This window comes from Callorhinchus milii, unplaced genomic scaffold (assembly GCF_018977255.1).
Source record: "Callorhinchus milii isolate IMCB2004 unplaced genomic scaffold, IMCB_Cmil_1.0 Scaffold16, whole genome shotgun sequence".
Taxonomy (NCBI): domain Eukaryota; kingdom Metazoa; phylum Chordata; class Chondrichthyes; order Chimaeriformes; family Callorhinchidae; genus Callorhinchus; species Callorhinchus milii.
In genome coordinates, this window is record NW_024704757.1 from 4,597,949 (window position 1) to 4,622,655 (window position 24,707).

Genomic DNA, 24,707 nt, shown 5'->3' on the forward strand with positions numbered 1-24,707 from the left:
GCCTCCTCGTTGCTCTCCCCAGCTTCAACATACACAAAATACAATTAATCCAAAACTCCGCCGCCTGGATACTCACCCGCACCCGCACCCGCACAAAACTCCACCCCCCCATCGCACCAGTCCTTTCCAGGCTCCACTGGCTCCCAATTACTGAACGGATCGATTTCAAGAATCTCTCACTCGTTTTCAAATCCCTTCATGCCCTCGTACCTCCCTGCCTATCTGATCTGCTTGTCCTCCCCACCTCCACCATCCGTTCGCTGCCTCCGCTGGCTGGCTTCGGCCTCCTGTTTGTCCCTCGTCCCCTCCACTCCACCATCAGTGGCTATACTTTCAGCTACTGCACCCTGAAACTCTCCCTCAATCCCTCTGCCTTACCCCCTCCCTCCCCACTTTCAAATCCCGCCTAAAGACCTTCCCTTTTGATCGTGCTTACAATTACCTGCACCACCACCCCCCCACACCCCCTCTTTTCCTTTGGTTCAGTGTCGGACACTGGCTCCGTCAAGCGTTTTGGGACTTCCTCCCAACGTGAAGAGTGCTATCACATGTAATTTGTTGTTGTATTAGGTTAGAATCGCACAATTTCTGATATGAGCCATGGTGAGTAAGGAGGTACTAAGGGAAGACAGCAGCACACAGCTCTGGGCTTGGGAGGGGGGACAAGAGGGCTGGACACACAAACTGAGGAAAGGGAGAAGGGGCAAAAAAGACAAATGGTGTGAATTTGGAAATGGTGTGAAACATTTGTATTCATCATCATCTCTATGAATTTAGATAATCAAAGGAATTTAAAATAGGTTTAATTGAACTTTACTAATGGACAATTTACAGTGTGTGCAATTGAAGTAAGCTCATTCAAATCACCTTGATCAAGGCAAATGTCCTCAACGCAAACAGGAATAAGACCTACTTGACGTGAACACAATATGTCCACCTGCCTCTTTTCACTTACAAATAAATAATAGCCACCGAGCCTCAAATGTAGCCAGACTAAATTAATTTGTGTAGCTCGGGGTGTGTTGCCCCTTCCTCTCAGCTCGGTCTGTTCCCCAGACGTGGTGGGACACCAAGGGAGTCTTGTAGCTTAGTGGTTAGAGCACTCGCCTTGCAAGCGAGAGGATCTGGGGTTTGATTCCTGTGCAGGACAAAACGTTGGGAAAGTTTCCTTACTCCATATGCCTCTGTTTACCGAGCAGTAAGCAGGAACCCAGTCGCTAGTCGATTTGCAAATCGCTTTTCTGAGGGTAATAATCCCTTTAAAAAATAATAATTTGATCACTCAATCCATGACTGTTTGTGGGATACTGCTGTGCGCAATTGTCATTTCGCCCACAAAATATACAGTCAATTCACTTTACAGTATATTCTGTGAATTGCTTTGAGACGTCTCGAAGACGTGAGAAGACACTATAATTCAAGATCCTCATCCTCACCTACAAGGCCATTCACGGCCTTGCTCCCTCCTACCTCTCTGACCTACTATCCCCCTACCTACCTGCCCGTACCCTCCGTTCCTCTGGTCTGCTCCACATCCCCTGCCCCAACCGTCCTACCATCGGTGGCCGGGCCTTCAGCCTTTCAGCCCCGAGGCTCTGGAACTCCATCCCCCAGTGCCTTCGCCGCCTCCTCCTTTTCCTCCTTCAAGGCGGTCTCAACTGTGCCTTCACCTCCCCTCTCAACTCTCTACCCCCTCCTTGCTCCCTCCCTTCCCTCCCCTCACCCTGACCATTTCCTCCCTGCTCGGGTCCTGACCCAACTGTCCAGCGCCTTGGGACGTCCTCCCGACGTGAAAGGCACTCTATAGATGGAATCTTGTTGTTGTTGTATAACAAGTGCAAGGATTATTATTATGGAGAGCCCACACTGAGAGTCACATCTCCTTACCCTAAGACAGAAAAGCTGCTTACCATATTGAGGCGTCAGTTAGAAAAAAAATATTGTTCATAAACAAGCCTTCCCTAGTACTGTAGAGGTAGCTGGAAAGAGCACCCATTTAGGAAGCAATTCGCAGAGACAATAAATGTTCCTACATCAAAGTCTGTACCTTGTTCAGAGTCTAGAACTGTATTCAGAGTGGAATACATTCATGTGGAAAATTAAAACGATTTTACAAATCATTTATGTTGGTTGCGAGAAATTCCTTCCCTTAATTTTTATGAAATGACAAAGATCTTAAGTGTCTTTTTATACATCTCAGACCCATGTGCCATGAAATTCTTAATAAAAAGGTTCACTTAAATGGAAGTTTGGATTGTTTTGAGGTAAGGGTTAAATATTTGGAAATTATGAACCTAGACTCGCTAATGGCAAAGCAGCTTAGTACACTGCATGCTGTGCAATGGAGTGGTAAAGATCTGGTCCCTGTTTATGCTTCAACATATAAGTTCTTAAGCTCAGCAAGAACCATCTGGAGAGGCTACAGGCACTTCGCCAAAGGTAGGGATGGAAAACAAAGAGAAAGGCATCTCAAACTGCTCAACACTTCTGTCATCATGCAGAATTGTCAGAGGAACCCTGAGTGGGGAACTGAATGTCTTCTTGATGAGAGAAGTCTGTGGTACATCCCAATACATGACCCACTTTTTACATCATTATGTTCATTCAAATACAAGAAAAACATGATAATGAACATCTCTTCTGAGAGATATTCATTATCTGGGTAAATAAAATTTAGCTAAGTGTTGAGTAAGGCTTCTGAATGATCAAGATATATAGAGTTATGGAAATTAACTAGATCTAAATAGGTAACTAAAGTAACTCTACTCTTATGAGTCTCCTGACAGCTAACATTACTACCATGTTAAACCCAAGTTTGAATGTGCAAAGTAATGTTATCCACTCCTATAACTATTGTAACTACAATCTATAGAATCTGCTTGGCAAGTGGTGAGCAATTACATTACTGATACTTCACATATATACACTTCCAATCACTCTCTGTCAGGACATAATCTAGGCTGACAATCTAATGTAAGACTGGGAATGTGGCATTGTCTAAGGTGCTATTTTTCGAATGACATATTAAACCTCAACCAAGGCTTGTTGAGGTGAACAATACAGATACCGTATTACCATTTAGAAAGAATAGGGAATTTTTCCTAGTGTCCTGGCCAATAATCCTGCAGATAAAATAGGAAACTGATTGCAACTCGAAGTGAATATATGACTTAGGGGATTCTACAACTTATGAAGATAAGACGTATGTGAGTTTTACTATATTATCGTCCTTAGGGTGATTAAATCAAGGTCCCGTCTGCCTGTTCAGGTGGATGTTAAAGATCCCATGGTGCTATTTGAAAAGAGAAGGGAGTTTTTTCTGGTGACCCAGTCAACAATCCTCCCTGAATAAAACATTGGTCACTCACTCCATGGCTGTTTGTAGGACACTGCTGTGCGGAATCGTGCTGCTGTGTTTGCCTACAAGTACACAGTAAAATCCTGTGAAGCGATTTGAGTAGTTTTTCCAATGTGATAAGGTACTATATCAAATGCAAGGGTTAGTATTATTATTCAACATTAAACCATTTAATTCATCATGTGTTTCACATTGGAAGTTTCTGTCTCCAGCTTTATTAATTTCCTTATGCAGAAATGCATGTTTTTTTGATCCATTTTTAATTTACAGCAACAGGTGCAAGGTCACATTGAAACAGATTTTAATTAAACTACAAATAGCTGCAAGAAATATTCACTCGTTTCACAAATTGCTATGATTCACTTCAATAAATTTAGATAGGTGAGTAAACATCTGATACATTCTGCACCCAATGACTCTAATTGTAAATAGCAGCAATTCCATTAAAAGGTCTTTAACAGTCTGTTTTATAAATGAAACATGTTTTACCAAATGACCAAAATCAGGTAATTATTTTGCCTTAATATAAACTTACAATCAACACGAGGCTAGCCCACTGGAAACAAACCATCGATTAAAATCAGAAATCTTTAAAGTCATGCATCATTGCGTCTCCTCCTGCTTCTTTTGGTGACATGCAGGAGCAGAAACTAAATCGGAAACTAAACTAAATTTAGCTGTGCTAAATCAAGAGTAAGGTGGGTTTAAATTCAGAAACGACTTTGCTTCTCTTCCCCCAGCAAATGAAAGTCAATGTCAGTGTTCAGTTGTACAACAATAGTGATAAGCCTTGTGAGTATTATATGCATTGGAGTCCTGTAGAGAAGTGGTTAGAACACTCTCCTCGTAGGCGAGAGGACCCAGGTTCGATTACCGGACAGGGCGAAACGTTAGGCAAGTTTCCTTACTTCGCACGCTTCTGTATACCTAGCACTAAGTAAGAACCTGGTTGTTAGTCGATTGGCGGATCGCTTTCCAGGGGTAATAATCCCTTAAAAAAATAAGAAGAATTTGGTCACACAATCCACGACTGTTTGTGGGTCACTTCTGTGCATAATTGGCTGTTGTGTTTTGCCCACATTTTGCAATATATTCTGTGAAGTACTTTGAGATGTCTCAACAACTGGAGAAGATCGCGATATCAAATGCAAGGATTATTATTCAAGAAGCATATCGAACAGGCACGAAAAAACAATTGGTTGCCAATTTGAGTTTTTACCAAAATATCTTTGAAGCATTAAAAGTTAGGATGCTGACAGTCATGCCCTTTGCTATGTTGTCTGTTGTGCTGATGATCACTCACATTCTATTGCTGGGGATGATCTTTTGGCCATCACAAAACCATGTCATTTGCGGTTGAGGGTAGCTGTTAACCGCTGGAGATTTTAGTACTGCAGCCTGACCCTGCCCCACTGTTAATCGTTGGTCTGTTCCTTCAAAGTTCCCCATGTCTGTAGAACAATAAAAATAAAGGTTCAACTGATTAAAAATGTATAACTACTAGCATGTCATGATCCAATAGCACATTCCTATAAAGAATTAAAGAATTAAGAAACAGAAATTAGCGGGGCATAACGCACTGCTCTATGCATTAGTACACCTCAGGACTACACAACTATTGGAGGATTCTGAGTTGAGCCCAGTGTCAGGTTACTTACTCAGGAGCAAAGAATGTTCACCTTACCAGTATTTATCAAACCGTGAAGGTTTATCATTAAAATGAACTCAGTAGATATAGAATAATGTCGGGTAGCTTCTTGCACACTCACCCGTATCCTGTTTTCCTGGGTTCAGATGAAAACTCATTGTTGCAAAAACGTTCTGTTAGAATACTCCAGTGTTCAGTACTCCAAGACACTGCCTCACATGAAGAGTGCTATATAAATGCAAGTTGCTGTTAAATTAAAACAAAATGCTGCATAATGCACCTCCATATAAATTGTCACCAGACTGGGCAAACAGCCATGAGTGGTCTAAAGTGAGAATTCCTTTCTACAGATGTAATATATTTTAAAAGCAGGTTTTCCTCCCATAACTTTCAATGGAAAGCACTCCCCCTTGAATTTCTTTAAATTAAATCGTCTTTCACACCCATTTTCAGCCTGGTCAAGCTAATTACAATGCAAACTCATAAAATCTGCCCTTGATGTTTCTAAGGTCGGTGGCCTGCAAGTGTGCTGCAGCTGGAGAATCAGAGCCAATCTTCAAAGCCTAATCTAAGATTTGCTGAAATAAGTCATGCAGATATAATGTAGAAACACTTCAGTGGTAAACTCAGATTAACCCTGCTAACATTCCTACTGCTCGGAAATGGGGAGAGATTTCAGAACACACTCACAATCGATTCTTAAGAGGTTCACGTTTGCCTAACGGCAACCTTGGGAAATGGTTTAGAATTAAATCTGCCAAATTTGGTGCAATTTTAACTTCAGAGCCAATGTAGATTTTAAGACTTTCATTGGGTTTTCTTAGAAGAAATTTTTTGCGTTCTATCTATGAAGAAATTCTCCTGAAAATATAATTTGCTTAGAGCGTACATCATGGAATGTGAAATAAGAACCATCTTGATGATGATACATGAAATCATTAGCATTTTTGACTGTTACACAAAAAAACAAATTCAACTTATAAAACATTTGACACCATTGGCAATCCATTTCTAGCTGTAATTCTATAGACAAGACCATTTAACTTATCCCCATTACTTTTCCCCAGTGACCATATTACAATTGACCAGCAATTCTTTTGCCAAGTGACCATATTAGTGGATGCTTTTATGGGGCAGGCAAAAGGACGTTTAAAGCTGACAACAGTTATGGTTCATAGCGTCCGAATGGAAATAAATATTTCCATCAAACTACAGATTGTAATTGCCCTTGCTTTCCCAGTTCAGTTGGTATAATTTAGATTTGAATAAACATCTTTATTTGAGAATGATTTTAGAGATTAGAGTCCTCCGAAGTAAAGAATTAAATTTTTTTTAAAAAGACATTTGGTTTGAATTGTTCCAATTTTGATCATTTAACATATTTTTAATGTGCTTATTAATAGAACGCCACAAACAATATGACATTTCCTAAATTAAATAACCCCAAAACCTATTCAAACAAGGCTGGATGTTTCATAGATGAATTAGATTCTTAGCAGGAGCAAACACGGAAGAATGGATAGGATGCTAGCACTCAATAAAGATTACATCTATTCCGGCAATACTCGAGTTCTACCTTATTTTCTGAAATCAGACAAAATTATGCACTTCAAAAGTGTAGTGGTTGTAAGTAAACCGATCAGTGCTGAAGTTGAAATAAACGGTAGACCTGATTGCTTTACATTTATCAGTATAAATCACTGAGCCGTGTGACTGATCTGTCAAATGACAAAGGGATCATCGTCAAAGCTATATATGAAAAAGATAAAGCACATTACTAAATGGAATTGATTGGAGCATATAAAAGGTTGTTCTGAATAATTTGAAATGAAATGGTATTATTTGTGAAAGAGAAAGCAATAGAGATTGGATTTCGTTAAATTCAAAATGTGAAATTCAATCTGATCACAGCCCAGCATTCCAATCTGGCTGAACTTCTTGTAAATCAGTGTTACCAGTTCACACCACACAGCAGAGTATCCCATTTGAGAAACAACTGAGGAACTAGCTCATAGCTGAAATAAGGTAGAGTCACTAAATAATGGCAGAGTCAATAAACAAATACTTTACTTCTGTCTTCACCTTGGAAGATACTAAAAACTTACCAAAAATAGAGGGGAACCAAGAGACTAATATTAGTGAGGAACTTAAAGAAATTAATATCAGTAAGGTAATAGAACTAGAGAAATTGATGGGACTAAAAACTGATAAATCCCCTGGACCTGATGGCCTGCTTCCTAGGGTTTTAAAAGAGGTGGCTGCAGAGATAGTGGATGCATTGCTTTTGATCTTCCAAAATTCCCTGGATTTTGGAATGGTTCCCGTTGATTGGAAGGTCGCAAACGTAATGTCGTTAAGAAGGGTGGGAGAGAAAAAATGGGGAACTATAGACCAATTAGCTTGACATTGGTGGTAGGGAAAATTCTAGAGTCTATAATTAGGGAAGTCATCGTGGGGCTCTTAGAAAATGATAATATGATTAGGCAGAGTCAACACGGTTTTATGTAAGGGAAATCGTGTTTAACAAATCTTTTAGAGTTTTTTGAAGATTAACTAGCAGGTTAGATGGGGGAATACCAGTGGATATAGTGTACTTGGATTTTCAGAAGGCATTCGACAAGGTGCTACATGAAAGGTTGTTACATAAGAGTCCTGTAGCTCAGTGGTTAGAACACTCGCTTTGCAAGTGAGAGACCTGAGTTCAATTCCAGGCAGGGAATTGGGCAAGTTTCCTTACTCCACACAGAGCCTAATAATAAACCCTCAAAAAAAACAATAATAAAATTGGTCATTTTCAATCCACGACTGTTTGCTGTGCGCAATTGGCTGCCGCGTTCGCCCACAAATATACAGTCAATTCACTTTACAGTGTGTTCTGTGAAGCGCTTTGGGACGTCCTCCCGACGTGAAAAGCGCTAAATCAAATGCAAGGATTATTATTATTATTATTAAGATTAGGGCTCATGGAATTAAGGGCAATATATTAGCATGGATCAAAGAGTGGTTAACAGGCAGGAAATAGAGAGTAGGGATAAATAGGTCCTTCTCAGATTGGCAGGTTGTGACTAGTGGAGTGCTGCAAGGATCAGTGTTTGGGTCAACTGTTTACAGTCTACAACAATGACTTAGATGAGGAAATAGATCTTAATGTATCTAAATTCGCGGACAATACAAAGCTGGGTGGGAAAGTAAGCTGTGAGGAGGACACAAGGAGGATGCAAAGGGATATAGAAAGGTTAAGTGAGTGGGCAAGAAAGAGGCAGGTGGAGTATAACGTGGGGAAATGTGAAGTTATTCACCTAGATAGAAAAAATAGAAAAGCAGATTATTTTCTAGAGGAGAGACTAGATAGTGTTAGTATTCAGAGGGATTTAGGTGTCCTTCTACACCAATCACAGAAAGTTAGTATGCAGCTACAGCAAGCAATTAGGAAGGCTAATAGCATGTTAGCGTTTATTGCAAAGGGGTTAGAGTACATGAGTAGGGAACTCTTGCTGCAACTGTATAGAGCCTTGGTAAGACCGCACCTGGAATATTATGTGCAATTTTGGTCTGCTTATCTAAGAAAGGACATACTTGCCTTAGAGGGAGTGCAACATAGGTTCACTGGTTGGTTCCTGGATGAAGGGCTTGACCTACGAGGAGAGGTTGAGTAGACTAGGCCTATATTCTCTAGAATATAGAAGAATTAGAGGTGATCTTATAGAAACCTATAAGAATCTTAAGGGTCTTGACAGGATAGATAGTGTGAGACTGTTTCCCCTGGTTGGAGAATCTAAAACTAGGAGTCATAGTCTCAGGATTAAAGCCTTTTAAAACTGAGTTGAGAAAACATTTCTCCACTTAGAGAGTAGTGAATTTATGGAATTTTCTACCCCAGAAGGCTGTGGATGCTCAGTCATTGAACATATTCAAGACTGAGATTGATAGATTTTTAAAAACTAAAGGGATTGAGGGATATGGGAATAGGGCGGGTAAATGGAATGAGGTTAAAAGATCAGCCATGATCTTATTAAATGGAGGGGCAGGCTCGAGGGGCCGAATGGCCTACTCATGCTCCTATTTCTTATGTGCTTATGTTAAGGTAATCCAGTTCATCGAGCCACACCAGTCTTCATCAGCCTTGATTCCCATTGACCAGCTCCTAAAGTAGCTGGATTGGAGATGTCAAATGCAATAAGAGCACAAGAAAGCATCAAGTAATGACCATTGAACCTGGAGGCAGATTCAGTGTCTTTTGTGGAGGTCTGGGATCAGGTCACTTCAGTGTTTTCTGGGTCAGAGGTTACACAAAATATAGATAAAACAGCGAGGACAGATTGAGACAACATAAAACAGAATTTATAAACTAAACACCAAGCCATATAGTATGACAGTAGTTGTGCCAGACTTTTCGCATCATCAGTAAAAGGTCCGATAAGTTTGACACTTGAATAGGAATTTAAGAACATAAAAATTTGCTAGGCAAAATAAGCCCAAGCCCAGTTCGCCTTCCACCATCCTGGCAGTCGCATGCACATTACGTGTCCCAAATTATATACTGTATCCCAAGGCATTATTTGCTAACAGAAATCTAACTTGTTCTTGAACTTTCTGCTTCTACCATCTCCCTAGGGAGCTTGTTCCATACACTTACTACTCACTCACTGAAGCAGTGTTTCCACCAATAACATTTATGAAGTCACGAAGTAGTGTATATTCTTGTTCAACCATTAAGAATTGACGCAGGAAAGAACTCATGCAAGTGAAACAATCAATGTTTGGTTGAAATTTGACTCTGGTAACTTACAAGTTAGCAAAGTAGTACATCAATGAACCAACCATTCCTGAATGAAAAGCAAGCCATCAAACAATTGTTTTTTCTTGTTGAGTTTCTAGTACATTATTTTATCAAAACATTAATAGTATACTTTTGTTCCTGTACTAAAATGTTTCTAATCCTAGGTGATAACATCAAATAATCATTTTGCTTGTAGAGTCACTAACAATTCTTTTTGATGACACAGTAAGTAAAATATGAGACTAGATTGAACACCTTATCCTAGAGTCAGAAATGGAACATAATGGCGTGGTTTTGAACTTACATGCTACTTGTACTTCAATCTTCCTCTGCAAAAGTGTTCCACGTCTGTTCCGCACCACACACTGGTAAAACCCAGTGTCCGAACGTTGAAGGGATGGAATAACATACCTTGTGTTAAAAATAAAAGATCAATTTAGCATATAGATATAACCACAATATACAAGAGTAATGTAATAAGACTAAAGTCTGTCCTTCAGTAATACTGTGCATAGATATCGGTAAAGTGGAGTCACTTCTTATCGTTTCATCAAATTTTTATACCTAATTCGAGGCTCTTTGACATTGACACTAAAAGAGGAAAAGTGTTCCATTCACTTGGTATAGCCCAACTTCATGCGCACACAAAATGGTAGGAAATAGATTGGGAAAGAGAAATTAAGAGGAAAAAAATGTTGTAGTTCTCAATTCTTTCCAAAGGGCATGACTGGAGTGTTCCCTTTTAACATTTGCCAGAAGCATATCTATTTTTTTCAGCAGCGTTCCATAATCACCTGCCTTTCAAATAGCAACGCAGGTTGTCACGGGACTCCAGGTCATAGAGGACAAAATAGCCTAACAGGGTAGACTTGATTCCGCATTGGCAATGGTAGGAAAAGATCAAATCATTTTCGCTACCGACTGGCAGATCGCTCAGACAGATACGATATCGACATCCGAAGATGGACAGCTTTGAATTGTAGCATGGATCTCCTTACTTGTATTCACTAGAGAACGCTGTAATGTCTGTGTCATTCCGTAACCATTTAAACTCGAGTGGCCAACTTCCCTCGGCAAGGCAAGTCAGCACCAGACGATTCCCTTCTAAATGGATCTGTGGTGGCCCTGGTTCGGTCTTAAAGTATGGTGGGATATCATCTGAAAGACAGAATGGCAAAATGTAAACGTTATTGGGACCTGTATTCAAACTTTCTACCTTCTCTCCTGAGATATTTTTGACTCTCTATTGCCAGTCTCCCAGGATTCCAGCCAGGAGTGTTAAATGCTTTGAGGCATCCTCCCAATGCACTAAATAAATATAAATTGTATTGGCACCAATCATCCTTCAGTACCTAACCCAGATGACTGTTATTCAATTGCGAGACCTATATGCGAATCGGCTGCATTGGCTGAGATGAGATAACTGAATAGACCAGGATTCAAACTTTTGGCTTCCAGATCTGTACGGTCTAGGTCTGCAATGGCATTATGCAATTACCCACCAGGGCATCGAGAGAGCAACTTACTATGACTTTAAAGTTTTTATTTATAAAGTTATATCAATAGTACTATATACTACTAATAGCAACATATTGAACCACTAGTACAGTCGCAGGAGAGTTCTTATGGATTTCAGTGGATTATAGTAAAATCTCAATGATAACAGCAAGCAATAATAATGAGGGTGGTACAGCCGAATTTTTAAAAATATAGTACTCCTTCAGTGAACAGAATAAACCCACACATTTAAATAATGCACATGGCTACTCTAAATTACTACTAGTTACTTTTACTCCAGAGTTAACATCTTCAAAGAAGTAACATATCTGGGCTGGAGAAAAATCAATTGTTCTTACCAACTTACCTACAAATAGTATGTAATAAATATTTGCATTGTTATGATCTGTTGTTATGATATTTAAAAAGACATCTGCTGATGTTGAACTAAAACAGTGACAGCCATTTTGCATTATGTTGCTTCCAGTAGGAAGGGAACCTATACTCTGATCCCATTCCCATTACGATAGTTATACTGTATATAAAACTGCCTTGATATATACATATATATTTGCTCTTTTTAACCATATTGTACATATTTTGAGTACCCAAATATTTGAATAGTATTGTTTCATTAAACAGTGCAACGTAATAACTGAATCGCAGGAGGATCTAAGAGCTCCAACCACCTTCCCATGCCTCGCCCATCTCCTCCTCTAACTCCAACTGTGAGGAGATGCTGTACTTCCTCGAATCCAAAATCGAAGGGATACGTTCAGCCATCTCTGCCCCATCCACCGCCAATCCCCACATCACCTCTCCCCCATGACCGTCCCTCCACCCATCCCCCCCAATACTCCTTCGACCCTATTTCTCCCTCCTCCCTCACCTTCGCAAAGTCAAACCCACCACCTGCTCCCTCGATCCCATCCCCACCTCTATGTTCTTCTCCAAGATCCATCTTCAGGCCCCTCTCTTGTCCGACGTGGTCAACCTCTCCTTGTCCACAGGTTCAGTTCCCACCCCACTAAAAACAGCCATCATCACCCCATCCTGGAAAAACCTTCCCTGGACCCATCCCTCCTCTCCAGCTACCACCCCATCTCTAACCTCCCATTCCTCTCCAAGGTCCTAGAATGAGTCGTCGCGTCCCAGCTCCGCCCCTTTCTCTCTCACCATTCCCTCTATGAACCCCTCCAATCTGGCTTCTGCGCTGCCCACAGCACCGAAATAGCCCTGGTCAAAGTCACTAATGACATTCTGAACATCTGTGATCAGGGCTCCCTCTGCCTCCTTGTCCTCCTCGACCTCTCTGCCGTCTTCGACACTGTCGACCACTCCATCCTCATACATCGCCTCTCCTCTTTACTTAATCTTCGCGGACCTGCCCTTGCCTGGTTCGATTCATATCTCTCTCACCGTCTTCACTCTGATGCCTCTAACGGTTTTTCCTCCAGCCCCCGCACTGTCACGCCTTGGGTCCCCCAGAGCTCTGTCCTTGGCCGTCTCCTCTTTAATATCTCCATGCTCCCTCTTGGTGACATCATCCGCAGACATGGGGGTAAACTTCCATATGTAGGTGGATGACACCCAACTCTATCTTTCTGCCTCCACCTCAACTCCAGGACCACTGCTGTCCTGACAGACTGCCTGTCGGACATCAAGTCCTGAATGAGGGCAAATTTCCTCCAGTTGAATGTGAACAAGACTGAGGTCCTCCTGATTGGCTCACGCCAGCGCCTCAGCACCTCAAGCTCTGGCAGCATCGACCTCCATGGTTGCACACTACAACTCACCAGCCAGTCAGGAACCGAGGTGTCTTGTTCGACCCTCAACTGTCTTTTCTTCCCCACATCCAAGCCATGACCCGCTCTGCCTTCCCTCAGCTCTGTAACATCGCCCAACTCTGACACTACCTCACCCCTCAGGCCACTGAAGCTCTTGTTTATGCCTTCATCACCTCCAGGCTCGACTATGCAAACTCCCTGCTTGTCGGCCTTCCCAACTCCTCCCTCCACAGGCTGCAGATAACCCAGAACTCTGCAGCTCGTGTCCTCTCCTGCACCAAACTCCGTGACCCCATCTCCCCCATTCTCGCTCGACTCCACTGGCTCCCTATCCTTCAGAGGATCCAGTTCAAGATCCTAGTCCTCACATACAAAGCCCTCCATGTCCTCGCCCCCTAACCTCCTAGACCTCCTAACCCCCTACCAATCCGCCTGCTCCCTTCGCTCAGTCGGCTCTGGCATACTCCACGTCCCCCGACCCATCCTCCCCACCATTAGCAGGAAAGCCTTCAGCCACTCTGCCCCCAACCTCTGGAATTCCATCCCCCAATCACTCTGCCTCGCCCTCTCCTTAGCCTCCTTCAAGTCCCGCCTCTAAACCCTCCTCTTCGATCATGCCATCGGTCATCCTTCTTCCCCTCCCTTCCCTTCTCAACCCCTGACCCCAGCTCGGGTCTGAAATGCTACACACTGTCCAGCGCCTTGGGACGTCCTCCTGACGTGAAAGGTACTATACAAATGTGATCTTGTTGTTGTTGTTGTTAAATCACCAATTCACTGAGTCAGACTGCTGAGGAATTATGCAAATCTAAAGAAGATCCGCAGAAGACACAGAATTTTCCGGGGATAATAAATGCTTAAAAAAAATTTGGTCACTCAATCCACAACTGTTTGTGGGACACTGCTATGCACAATTGGCTGTCACGTTTTGCCTACAAAATACAGTCAATTCACAAAGAGAGGCTGACTACTTTACTCCAGTTTATCCCCGTTACCTGCCATTTGAGGGATGTACATTTTACAATGCAAAAATCAAAGACACTTTGGTTGACTAATGGCCGAGTAGAGAGGAATTCAATTCAAGTAAATGTCACCCGTGATGGTATGAAACTAGTGGAGGCAGATCAGTAAAAAAAAAGGGTGAAATTACTGACGAATGTTTAACTCTCTTTGATGAACCAATCCAGCAGTAATACTTTTCTTTCAACAGTTTGGACACTTAGAGGTGACATGTGTGTCCCAGCTCACTCTCCTGAAGAACAACATGAAGAGCTGGGATGAGTCACGTTTTGCCATGAATGACTTTTTCCCTCCCCAGATGTAATATAAATCCATGGGGAATTTCCCAGAATTATAGAACTAAGATTAAAAGGCTGTTATTGGATTTTCTGTAAACCTGTTTAATTATTTTGTCATGAAACCTCGAGTTCCTGTCAAAACAGTTGGTGAGTCTGACCGCACTTCTGGAAACATTGAAAGTCGATTTGTTATCCCAGCGTTTTAAAAATAATTTATTAGATTTGCCCCGATTTGTTAAGTAATTTATTTTCTTCAAAATGTTCTTTAAGTGCTGGAATCCAACCATGTTTGTAGCCACGTACCTGTAACCTGGTTACTCAAGTCGTTTCGCAAACTTAAAGGAATGATATTCATGATTGTGCCCTTCTCCCTGCCCCCAAACCTGTTTTCTACTTATTTCAAACAACCTGAAAAGCCACTAATGGAAAAGAAAGTTGACAGAGAGTGTTTTCATTGTGAAACATTCACCATTCTGCATAATTAAAAAACAAGCTTTTTAAATTTAGTCAAAACATGTTCTCTACCTGTACTTGGAACAGCTCCAATTATATTGTTTATAGGAATGACATTATTACATTTATACACAGATAGAGGGGGGCGAGGAAGGGGCGGGGAGGGGGAGAGAGAGAGAGTGTGCCAATACTTTTAACCAGCAAAGAAGTTAATGGTAAAGTGTCTGAGCCAGAAAACAAGAGTGTTCAAACATATGTTCCTTCCCCCAGTGCCTTCGCCTTGCTTCCTCCCTTTCCTCCTTCAAGGCCGGTCTCAAGACCTTTCTCTTTGACCGTGCCTTCAGCTCCCCTCTCGACTCTCCACCCCTTTCTCGCTTCCTCCCTTCCCTCCCCTCACCCTAACTATTTCCCCCCTCCTCGCTCCCTCCCTTCCCTCCCCTCACCCTGACTATTTCCCCCCTGCTCGGGTCCTGACTCAACTGTCCAGCGCCTTGGGACGTCTTCCCGACGTGAAAGGCGCTCTATAAATGAAATCTTGTTGTTGTTGTTGTATGTATCAGTGTTAACATTTCCCAGCAGGAGCACCTCTGAATCGAATTCCAGAATGATGATGGTGCTAAACTTGGAAAAGGAACCAGGAAAATTGAGTGACTCACAGTCCTTAAGCCATTGAGTTATAAATTGGAGATATCGTGCACAACATGCATTTATGTAGAGTCATTCATCCAGGATAGAGACTTGGAGCGCTGTACAGTGGCAGGGTTCAATGGTGAGCAAGGGAAAAGGGGGAGGTAGCCATAAGTCTGCAGTGTAAAGTTCAGTGACTGTGGTGAGGAGCTGAGTGGATATCAGATAACTCTCTAGGCTAGGAAGGAAAAAGCATCAAAGGAAAAAACACTGCATCTCAGGGTGGGGGCTGTCAAGAAACTCTACAGCCCCTCACAGCAATATCAGGAGAAGTCGAGGAGGTGATCAATTGCCTTCAATGCAATCATGTGACATGGTAAAATATCTAGATAAAATCATAATTGATAAATTATGATAATAATGAAAATTGAAGAATTATAATACAGGACTGGAGTGGGCGCTAGTAAAACAAAAAACCTTTATAGTAGCAGTTAAGAAGGCAAATGCAGAACACAGCATTTCTACTGAGTCTTTCCATCAGCAACTTCAAACAAACTTGCACGCCTGGAAGAGATGTTTGCTTTCTGCATATCACTCAGCCACTTTGTAAGCACTATACAACTGTACTGTTTCCAGTGAACGATCTTCCTGCACCCTATTTATACGCGCTGAACATGAAAGATGATCTTCATGCAGCTCATCTCAAAACGACAAAAGCTCCCAATCACATGTCACTTTGCCAGTATATATTTTTTTCTTTGACTGAAGTACAAACCCCATAGGATCATTCAGGCATATGATTCTGAGTGCTTGCAGACAAAAGCCATCTCCTAGCCAGAACAGGCAGAAAATTTGCAATCTATTCAAAGTAATAATCTGAATTTAGCCAAGCCCAAAGTAAGCAGAGCTTCGATTGGACTCAACTCGACCTAATCAAAAGCATCTGTATCAGGTAAAAGCCGTGGTCCAAGTCTTATATCCATCAAAACTGTGAAATTAAACAGAACTCTTATTCAATCTCACATACTGTGCCAAATAGAAATGCTTAGCCTGAAGTTAACGTACTCCTAGATTTTCTGGCAAGGTTTCCTCGGTTCCATACTGGGAAACAATTCCATATTTGGCCATTTTTCCATCCTTTTTTTGAACAATTATTTATAGAGAATTTATTTATACAGGAATACAAGGTCACCAAATCAGCAGGGTTCGAGTTTTGACAGCAACTCTAGCCATCATACAATGTATTGAGGGAGGAGTAACGCTAGCTTTAGTCTTCCAAGTCCAAAATATCCTATTTAACTGGTAAAGAAATTATTTCTCAGGGATGAGAACAGTACTGACTGGCCAAAGGAGTTCAGGTTAATTTAAGACCTGATTTCAAAAGTTGCTGCTTCAGATTAATAATAATCAGCCTGCAGTTGAGGCGAATCAATTGTGTTATAAACAGCACCAGGAGTGGCATACAAATTATACCAAACGTTCACCTAAAGTGACAACCAAATATATTAAGGTATCATAATCACACCATCAATCAGATTACAGTGAAGGGATGAAAGATCTGTGTGAACGATGCAGTCAGGCGCTTCATTACCACACACCACCTTCTATACAGCAGTACTGGCCTGGACTGTTAACCTTCATGTTAGCCATTGCTAGGGTACATAGTATCCAGGATACGTCAAAAAGCCTGCATTTTCCAAATTTGTGTTGCAATAATTCTATGCCAAAAGACAAAAATAGCAAGACTGCAATCTCCCAGGTTTGTTCCAAGAAAATAACGTGTATAGTACAGTTCACATCTCAACTTCTTTGGAAGCTTCTGTAAGGTATGGAAAATTATATATACTGATATTGGAAGAAAGAAAGGCTGTGCTTGCTAATAATAATGCTTGCTTTTGATGTATAATGGAGTTTTTGATGCTGTTGATGGAGGCCTGTAGCTCAGTGGTTAGAGCACTCGCTTTGCAAGCGAGAGACCTGAGTTCAATTCCAGGCAGAGGGCGAAACCTTGGGCAAGTTTCCTTACTCTACACACCTAATAATAATCCCTCCAAAACCAAAAACAATAATAAATTGGTCATATTCAATCTACGACTGTTTGTGGGACATTGCTGTGCGCAATTGGCTGCCGCGTTCGCCCACAAATATACAGTCAATTCACTTTACAGTGTGTTCTGTGAAGCGCTTTGGGACGTCCTCCCGACATGAAAAGCGCTATATCAAATGCAAGGATGATATAGTACCTTTTATTGCGCGGACGTCTCAAAGTGTTCAGGGGATTTTACTGTAAGATGTAGTGACTGCATTTTGCAGGCAAGTACAACAGCCAATTTGTGGACAGCAATGTCCCTCAAACAGCCATAAAGGGAATGATCGATTTAACTAGGGAATTGTTGAGCAATTAGTGGGAGAAACACAGTTGCAAATAAAATCAATAGATGGGAATCAAAACCTTGGAGCTGCTGAAATCTATGATGAAGAAACAATGTTCATCATTAGGACTGGGAAATCCCTTTTCCCAATGAATTGGAGCCTCATTAGAAGGTGGCAGTTGGAAGGGGGAAGGTCCTATAAAATCTCAACCTGCCTTTTAATGAGGCCATGAGGGCCAGTTACCCAGTGCATGCGCGCTTTCTGCACTAAATATACACAGTGAGCAAGAGGTAACAGCTATCTGCGTTATAATGAAGTGAGTTATAACATTATAAATTGGTCAACTAAAGGCAAATTCAACCATTTTCCATGGTATTTAATTTGCTCAGTAACTTCCTCTCAGAATGCACCAATATATGTGGTCTTTACCTTGAATCATCATAGGTTATTTCATATCGAGTCTTGCGGATTCTCTCATGGACCCTAAACTCAATGCAATTGGCTAGGTTTGCGTCATAATATTGCCTGCATTTCCAATTTCAAGTTGCAAAGCACTTTGAGAAATGTATTTTTACATGAAAGGCAACATATAAATGCAAGGTTTTCTTTCAAGCTTGTAAAAAGGTGTAAAGCTCCCCCACCTCCACTTCCCGTGTGAAAGTGAATCACCTAAAACAGTAGGGTACCAGTTTCAATCTTTTTTCTGTGTTGAATCAACTGACACCAGTTAAGGTGCACCATCACACCTTTGGAATGCCCACAGAAAGCAAGAGATGTCAGGACTTGTAGCTGACCAATATTTGGAATATACTCAATCAAATTGCAACAATGGAACTCAGGAAAACTACCCACTCCTGAAATCTAGTATTCTATTAATTTAACCAGAAAACTTCATGCAGTCACTAACTTCCATTTTAGATGCTCTGAGACGCTACCCTCCATGAAGGGCACAATCCAAATGCAAGTTGTTGTTGTTCTTGACTGAGAAAAGCAGCTGAGCTCTGACACAAAATGACAAGTTCTAAGGCGGAGCCAAATTGTACATATTTGTACATATTTGTCATTAGATTTTCTTTTAAAACTAAACCAAACTGTCTTACCCAATAAAAACTCTTGACTAGAAATTCCAACTGTGGTAAATCTTCAGTTAAACATGCACACTTCAGAGCTCAAACACTTAGTTTACCCAAAGTAAGATTAAGAGAACCTCAGTAAAATGTAACAATGCCCTGGGGTAAAGCTATTTTATCTCAGGATTTAGTAAAGCAATTACTGTTTTAACAGGATTCATGACTACTCATAATCTGGCATGTGTCTGATCAGGTTTCCATCTGCTTTCATTTCTGGCAGTTTTCATGCTGAAAGAGTATTGTGTTAAATGTTCTACTTAAAAACAAATAAGAAGAGGAAGGCTTTGCCTTTCCCTCCATTCTGGCATTTTATACTCAACACAAAACAATTCACTTCATTAATTGAGTGCAAAGAGATTTGTTCTAACATCTATTTTAAGAAGGAAAAAACATTTCTCATCTTATTCCCTGAATAAAATGTTACATTTACACTCATCAGCATTATGGTGATCGGGACAAGATTACGTCCAATTTTACAGACTATTGTATAGTCATGAACTGAATATTTTCAAGCTGCAGTTCTACAACAAATAGGGAGATAATAATTCATAGTTTCATTTACTATCATGTAAAAAAAATGTCCAGTGTCTATTCCTTTCAGGTATAGCACTGTAGTGTTTATAATAATAATCCTTGCATTTAATATAGAGCCTTATCACGTCTTCGAGACATTGCAAAGCACTTCACAAAATAAACTGTAAAATGAATTGACAGGATATTTTGTGGGTGAAACATGGCAGCTATTTGCAAAATCATTCTAGTAAACTTTCCCAATCTTGTACATGTGGAGGTAGCATACAGATGTGTAAATCTCAGATTGGATATACTCTTATTCATGGTGTTGGGTTTCCACATGTGTCAGACACCCAGGTGACCAAAGCAAAACGAGTTATTGATGAGGCAAGAGTGGGTTGTCATAAACTGAAAGTTGTCAGAGAATATTAATTTCAATTGATTTTTATTGATGATTCTACTCGCGCCGCATCAAAATCGTAAATACGTTTTCCTGCTACAAATATAGCAATAATAAAATGAGTGTGTGAGCAAATTCAATGTTGGTCAGCCAGATAATGCGAATTCCTGACATTTACTAACCTAATCAATATGAGCAATGGGTCTTCTAACTTGACATACTGCTGGTTGAATACATATAGCAAGTACTGTTAGGCAAAGAGAAGGTAAGCGAATGCTTTGATGGTGCATTGAATGATATCCTTTCCCCCAAAACTCTTTAAAAACAGATTGTATACATTTTAGAGAGAAATTTTAAGTAAAGCAAAGAGATTATGATAGTATTTCATTGGAATTGTGGGAAGATTCAATGAATAAAACAAAAAACTATTTGTAGTTTGTCAGAATTTAACATCCAATCTTGATAAAATCCAAACTGCTGGTTAAAAACAACACTTCAAATGGGTTTTGTTTTGCAAAGTTCTAAAGTAATTTTTGTAGCTGAACTTTTTTTTAGTTATTTGACTACAATAGGAAGCACAATACTTGAAGCATAACAAGTACAAAGTGAAATACACAATAAAAAGAAATCAGAGGCTGGAGTCATGAAGCGTGCATGACTTGGCCATGATAAGGCATTATACAGACAGATTGTGGCGCTTCCTTTGAGAGCTTTTGTACTTGCATGCATATCAGGGTAAAAATTACAAATGAAATATTAATTTTGTATCAAGCATTTGAATCAGCCAGATGGCAAGCACTTTCCTGAAGCTATGTGCACCTATTGAAATATAAGTAAACTGCAGAGGTTTTGCTCAGGTGTCCCTTTTATAAACCTTACACTGCTCTGTATGGGAAGTTTCCAGCAATACTGTGTGCTACATTGTCATTAGAACTTTTTATTGATACCATTTCAAAAAAAAAAAAAAATTTGGTCACTCAATCCATGACTGTTTGTGGGAAACTGCTGTGCGTAATTGGCTGCCGCATTTCACCCACAAAATATATAGTCAATTCACTTTGCAGAATATTCTGTGAAGCGTATGACTAGTAAAATGACTGCCAATATTTTAGGAACTTTTTTCAATACTTGTTGAATCGCAGAGACATTAAACTAAGGCCTCGTTCAAGTGGACATTAAAGATCCCATGACATTATTCAAAAGAGAAGGGAATTTCTCCCAGTGTCCTTACCAACAATATCTCCTTCTACAGATACCGTTTAATAGGTCATTGCACAACAAATATAAAATGGAAGAAATAAGTTCAAACCCAACTAAAATTCTACTATGTATGCCAGGAATTTTGCTAATTATAAATCTTTTTGTGGATTTTTGAATTACTAACAATTTCCAATTGCAATCCAATGAGTATCGCTTGAACTTTTAATCCTACTTGTCTGTAAAGACTAAACTTGTGTTCATATAAAACCCTAGCAATATTAACTAACTCCGCGCACACTTTTTTTTGGTCCCAATGGGATTACATTCTCTAGCATAAATGGAAATGCTGGATTGAAAGATCTTTCAATTACTCAAGGGCAAGGAGGGATTATGTTTCTGGCACAGTGCAAATCCTCTTCATAACTTAATATTTTCTATTAAAAAAGCAATCTGCTCTAAGTGCTGTCCAATTTAATTCATGAAGTAAAAAAGATTTAAATCCCCTGTGGAGAGCTGCACTATCTCAGACAGCCAAGAATAGGGTCATTATCCAAACTGCCTAACTACTCTTTGCAATATTCATCAAAGTATAAACAGACTTGCATCCTTCACTGATGCACCATTCAGGCCTTCAGAACTCAAACAGAGATGTCATCTGCTGTCCCTGTAAGACTTGAGATGAGATGTAACATTTACACACGAATAGCAACAGGAGGAAACATTGTCTTTTTCGCAATTTGAAACCAAACAAAGTGTTTAAAATAAAAACACTGCCTTTCAAGCACCAAATTGTTGCTACCAAAAACATTAAAATCTGTAAACAACAACTTGCATTTTATAGCTCCTTTCACATACGATACCATTTGAAGGGACTATAGTTGAAGAAGTTGGTTTTAAAGTAGATCTTAAAGTCAGATTGAGAAAAACAAGACAGGCAGGTAGAGGGAGGGAATTCCAGAGATTGGGGGCATAGAACTGAAAGCTTCGCCGTCTCCCATGTGAAAAGTCCGGTGGGAAGTAATAAAGGCATGGATAAGGATTTTGATGCTATCTGGACTGAAGTAGGTTGGGAGGCAGATGATATGACAGAGGTGAGGAAAACAAGTATTGGTCAGGAGCTGCATGTGAGAGCTAGATATCACACTGGGACACCAAGGTCACTCAATGGCTTGATCAATTTGAAAGAAAGGTTGATGCAATTTGTGTGTATTAGGGGGAGGGGAGAGAAGGAGAGGAAACAAAAGATAGGAGAACCAGCGTGGAGAAACTCACACCTAGTATTTTGAGAAAAATGAGTGGTGCCACTTTGTGTCCATATACAACAGGCTCTTCAGTCAGAAAGGGACCAAAGATATGGTCTTCTCTGATACATGAACTTTATGTCATGTGTGGGATATATTAACTATACCTAAATCATGAACTCCAGTTATTATTTTGTATCAAGCAGCACATGATAAAATCAGAAGAATTAAGTTCAGATTTATAACAAGAATAAGTTTCAGTATTTGGTTGTAGAGCGGCTCCAGTAAAATCGATGAGATATTTTCTCCCTATTATACAATTTTACTTTTATTCACTCGACACAATGCCGTCAAGCAAGTGAATATGGCAGAGTATCAAAGCGGAATAAATGTAAAAATAATAATCCTTGCATTTCGTATAGCGCTTTTCATGTCTTCGAGACGTCTCAAAACACTTCACAGAATATACTGTAAAGTCAATTGACTGTATATGTGTGGCCAAAATGCATTTATAAGGACATTGAAGAGAAAAATTGAGGAATTCTACATCTTTTTGTGCAAGGATTACTGTTTTATTTAGATTGAAAAGAAGAATTCATATATTGTTGTGAGGATTAGGGCCTTAAAATTAAGCATTGATTTATAATAAAGTTTTATGAAGAATGGGAATAAATATGTTCATAATAATAACTCTTACATTTGATACAGTGCCTATAATATGGTCTCACGTGAAGTGTAGTGACTGTGTATTTGTGGGTGAACACACCAGCTATTTTGCCCACAGCAATATCCTACAAACAACCATGAAGTGAATAACCAATTGAGCTGAACAATAGTTGGTAACTGGGAAACTTGCCAAACGTTTCGCTCTGCCCAGGAATTGAATCCAGGCCATCTCTCTTGCGAGGCAAGTATTCTAACCACTAAGCTACAGGACTTCACCATTATCAACAAGTATCAACCATCATTAAATCATGTCGACCAACTCCATGATTTCATTAACCACCACTTCAAAAACCACATGGATTGGGCCAAAACCTGATGCTAGTCAATATGTCCAAGCAGTGAGGCCCTGAATAAAGCCAAGACACATGGAGCAGTACGCCTGTTACACCTTGCCACAGGATTTTTTAAAATCTCTCTGCGGTTTATATAGTATCAAAGTAATTAATTTCAACCATTTCAACTTATTGATCTACAGACATTTTGGTTTGCTTTTATTTCCTGCATGTTTCACTCTCTTTTACAACAACAATTTACAGATTATATAAAATTCTATACTCCTGGATATTGCACCTTGGTCACTTGGCAGCAACTACAGCCATCTTGACTTTGAAATATTGACCGTACACTGGATGGCTTGTAGTCATCTCTTCTGTTTTTCTACCGAGATGATAAATTTGACCAAAAATGAAACTAATTCAGAAGGAGGAATCTGCTCAGACTGTCCCTTTTTAAAAAAAAATATGATGTTAGGCTATTTTGAACAGAAATATACATTTATTTGGCTATTTTTGATCACTGAGATTTCAGTGGTGACAAATTCAAACATTTCAGCCATTGCAGAGCTAAGTGGATAGCATTAACCAATAGTTAATAATAATAATAATCCTCCTAATACTGGCCATACTAGAAAGGTTTTGGAACTAATGCTGTCTGACCGAATTATGCATTAAACCTTAGATTTACTAGCATATCCTTGCTGTCCTGAAGGCCTGCTATTTCAGGTCTCTGACCTATAGCAATTACACATCATAGAGGCTCTTGAACATCAACTCCATTTATTCATTGGGAAGTGGCGTTTTGGACTATCCTGCAGCCCAAGCTAGAAAAGTTGGCATTCGCTCAGTACACAGCTCTGTCTATCTAGTCTTTCCATCATGGGTGCTTCCAGATAGGTCTTTAGGCCAGTGTAAATTTTTGCTGCTGTTAAAATGAATAAAGCTGCTGGAAGTCTCATAAGGACTGATGTATATTTTTATACAGGGCAACTTCAGTTGTGAGAAGACCTGTATTGACAGGGCTCCAAGGCAAGGAAAATATGCTAATAAAACAAAGATAGCTGCCAACAGGTAGGCTAGATTTTACTTATTTTTGAATACTATAGATGAAGGACTGCTTATTCCAATTATTGTCATATTCAGAGGTTCTGCCTTGCTATTGTCACAGCTTGTCAAGATTTTGTATCTTTGCCTGGCTTCAGCTTTATCGAAGGTCCTTTGTATCCCACTACTTCGGAACTACCAATTTCAGTTGCATCCAGTATCACTTCTCTTGAGCCTGTTGCAATCTTTCTCGTGGGTACAATTAACACGTCAAGCTTTCTGGTAAGCAGCACAGCTCAGCGTGAAATACATGAGAGCATTGCCACCATCTTCCCACCCACAGCTGCGATACACATC

At 40.2% G+C, this 24,707-nt stretch overlaps 1 protein-coding gene across 1 annotated transcript in view; it reads right to left on the reverse strand.

The window, feature by feature from the left end:
* sdk1a (sidekick cell adhesion molecule 1a) overlaps positions 1 to 24,707 on the reverse strand; it is a 305,217-nt gene that overhangs the window by 171,087 nt on the left and 109,423 nt on the right. Inside the window, exons 2-4 of the mRNA XM_042340967.1 lie at positions 10,785 to 10,944; positions 10,091 to 10,197; positions 4,662 to 4,809 (exon numbers count right to left, since the gene is read on the reverse strand). Coding sequence (XP_042196901.1) covers positions 4,662 to 4,809; positions 10,091 to 10,197; positions 10,785 to 10,944 — 415 coding nt within the window. The remainder of the gene's footprint in view (positions 1 to 4,661; positions 4,810 to 10,090; positions 10,198 to 10,784; positions 10,945 to 24,707) is intronic.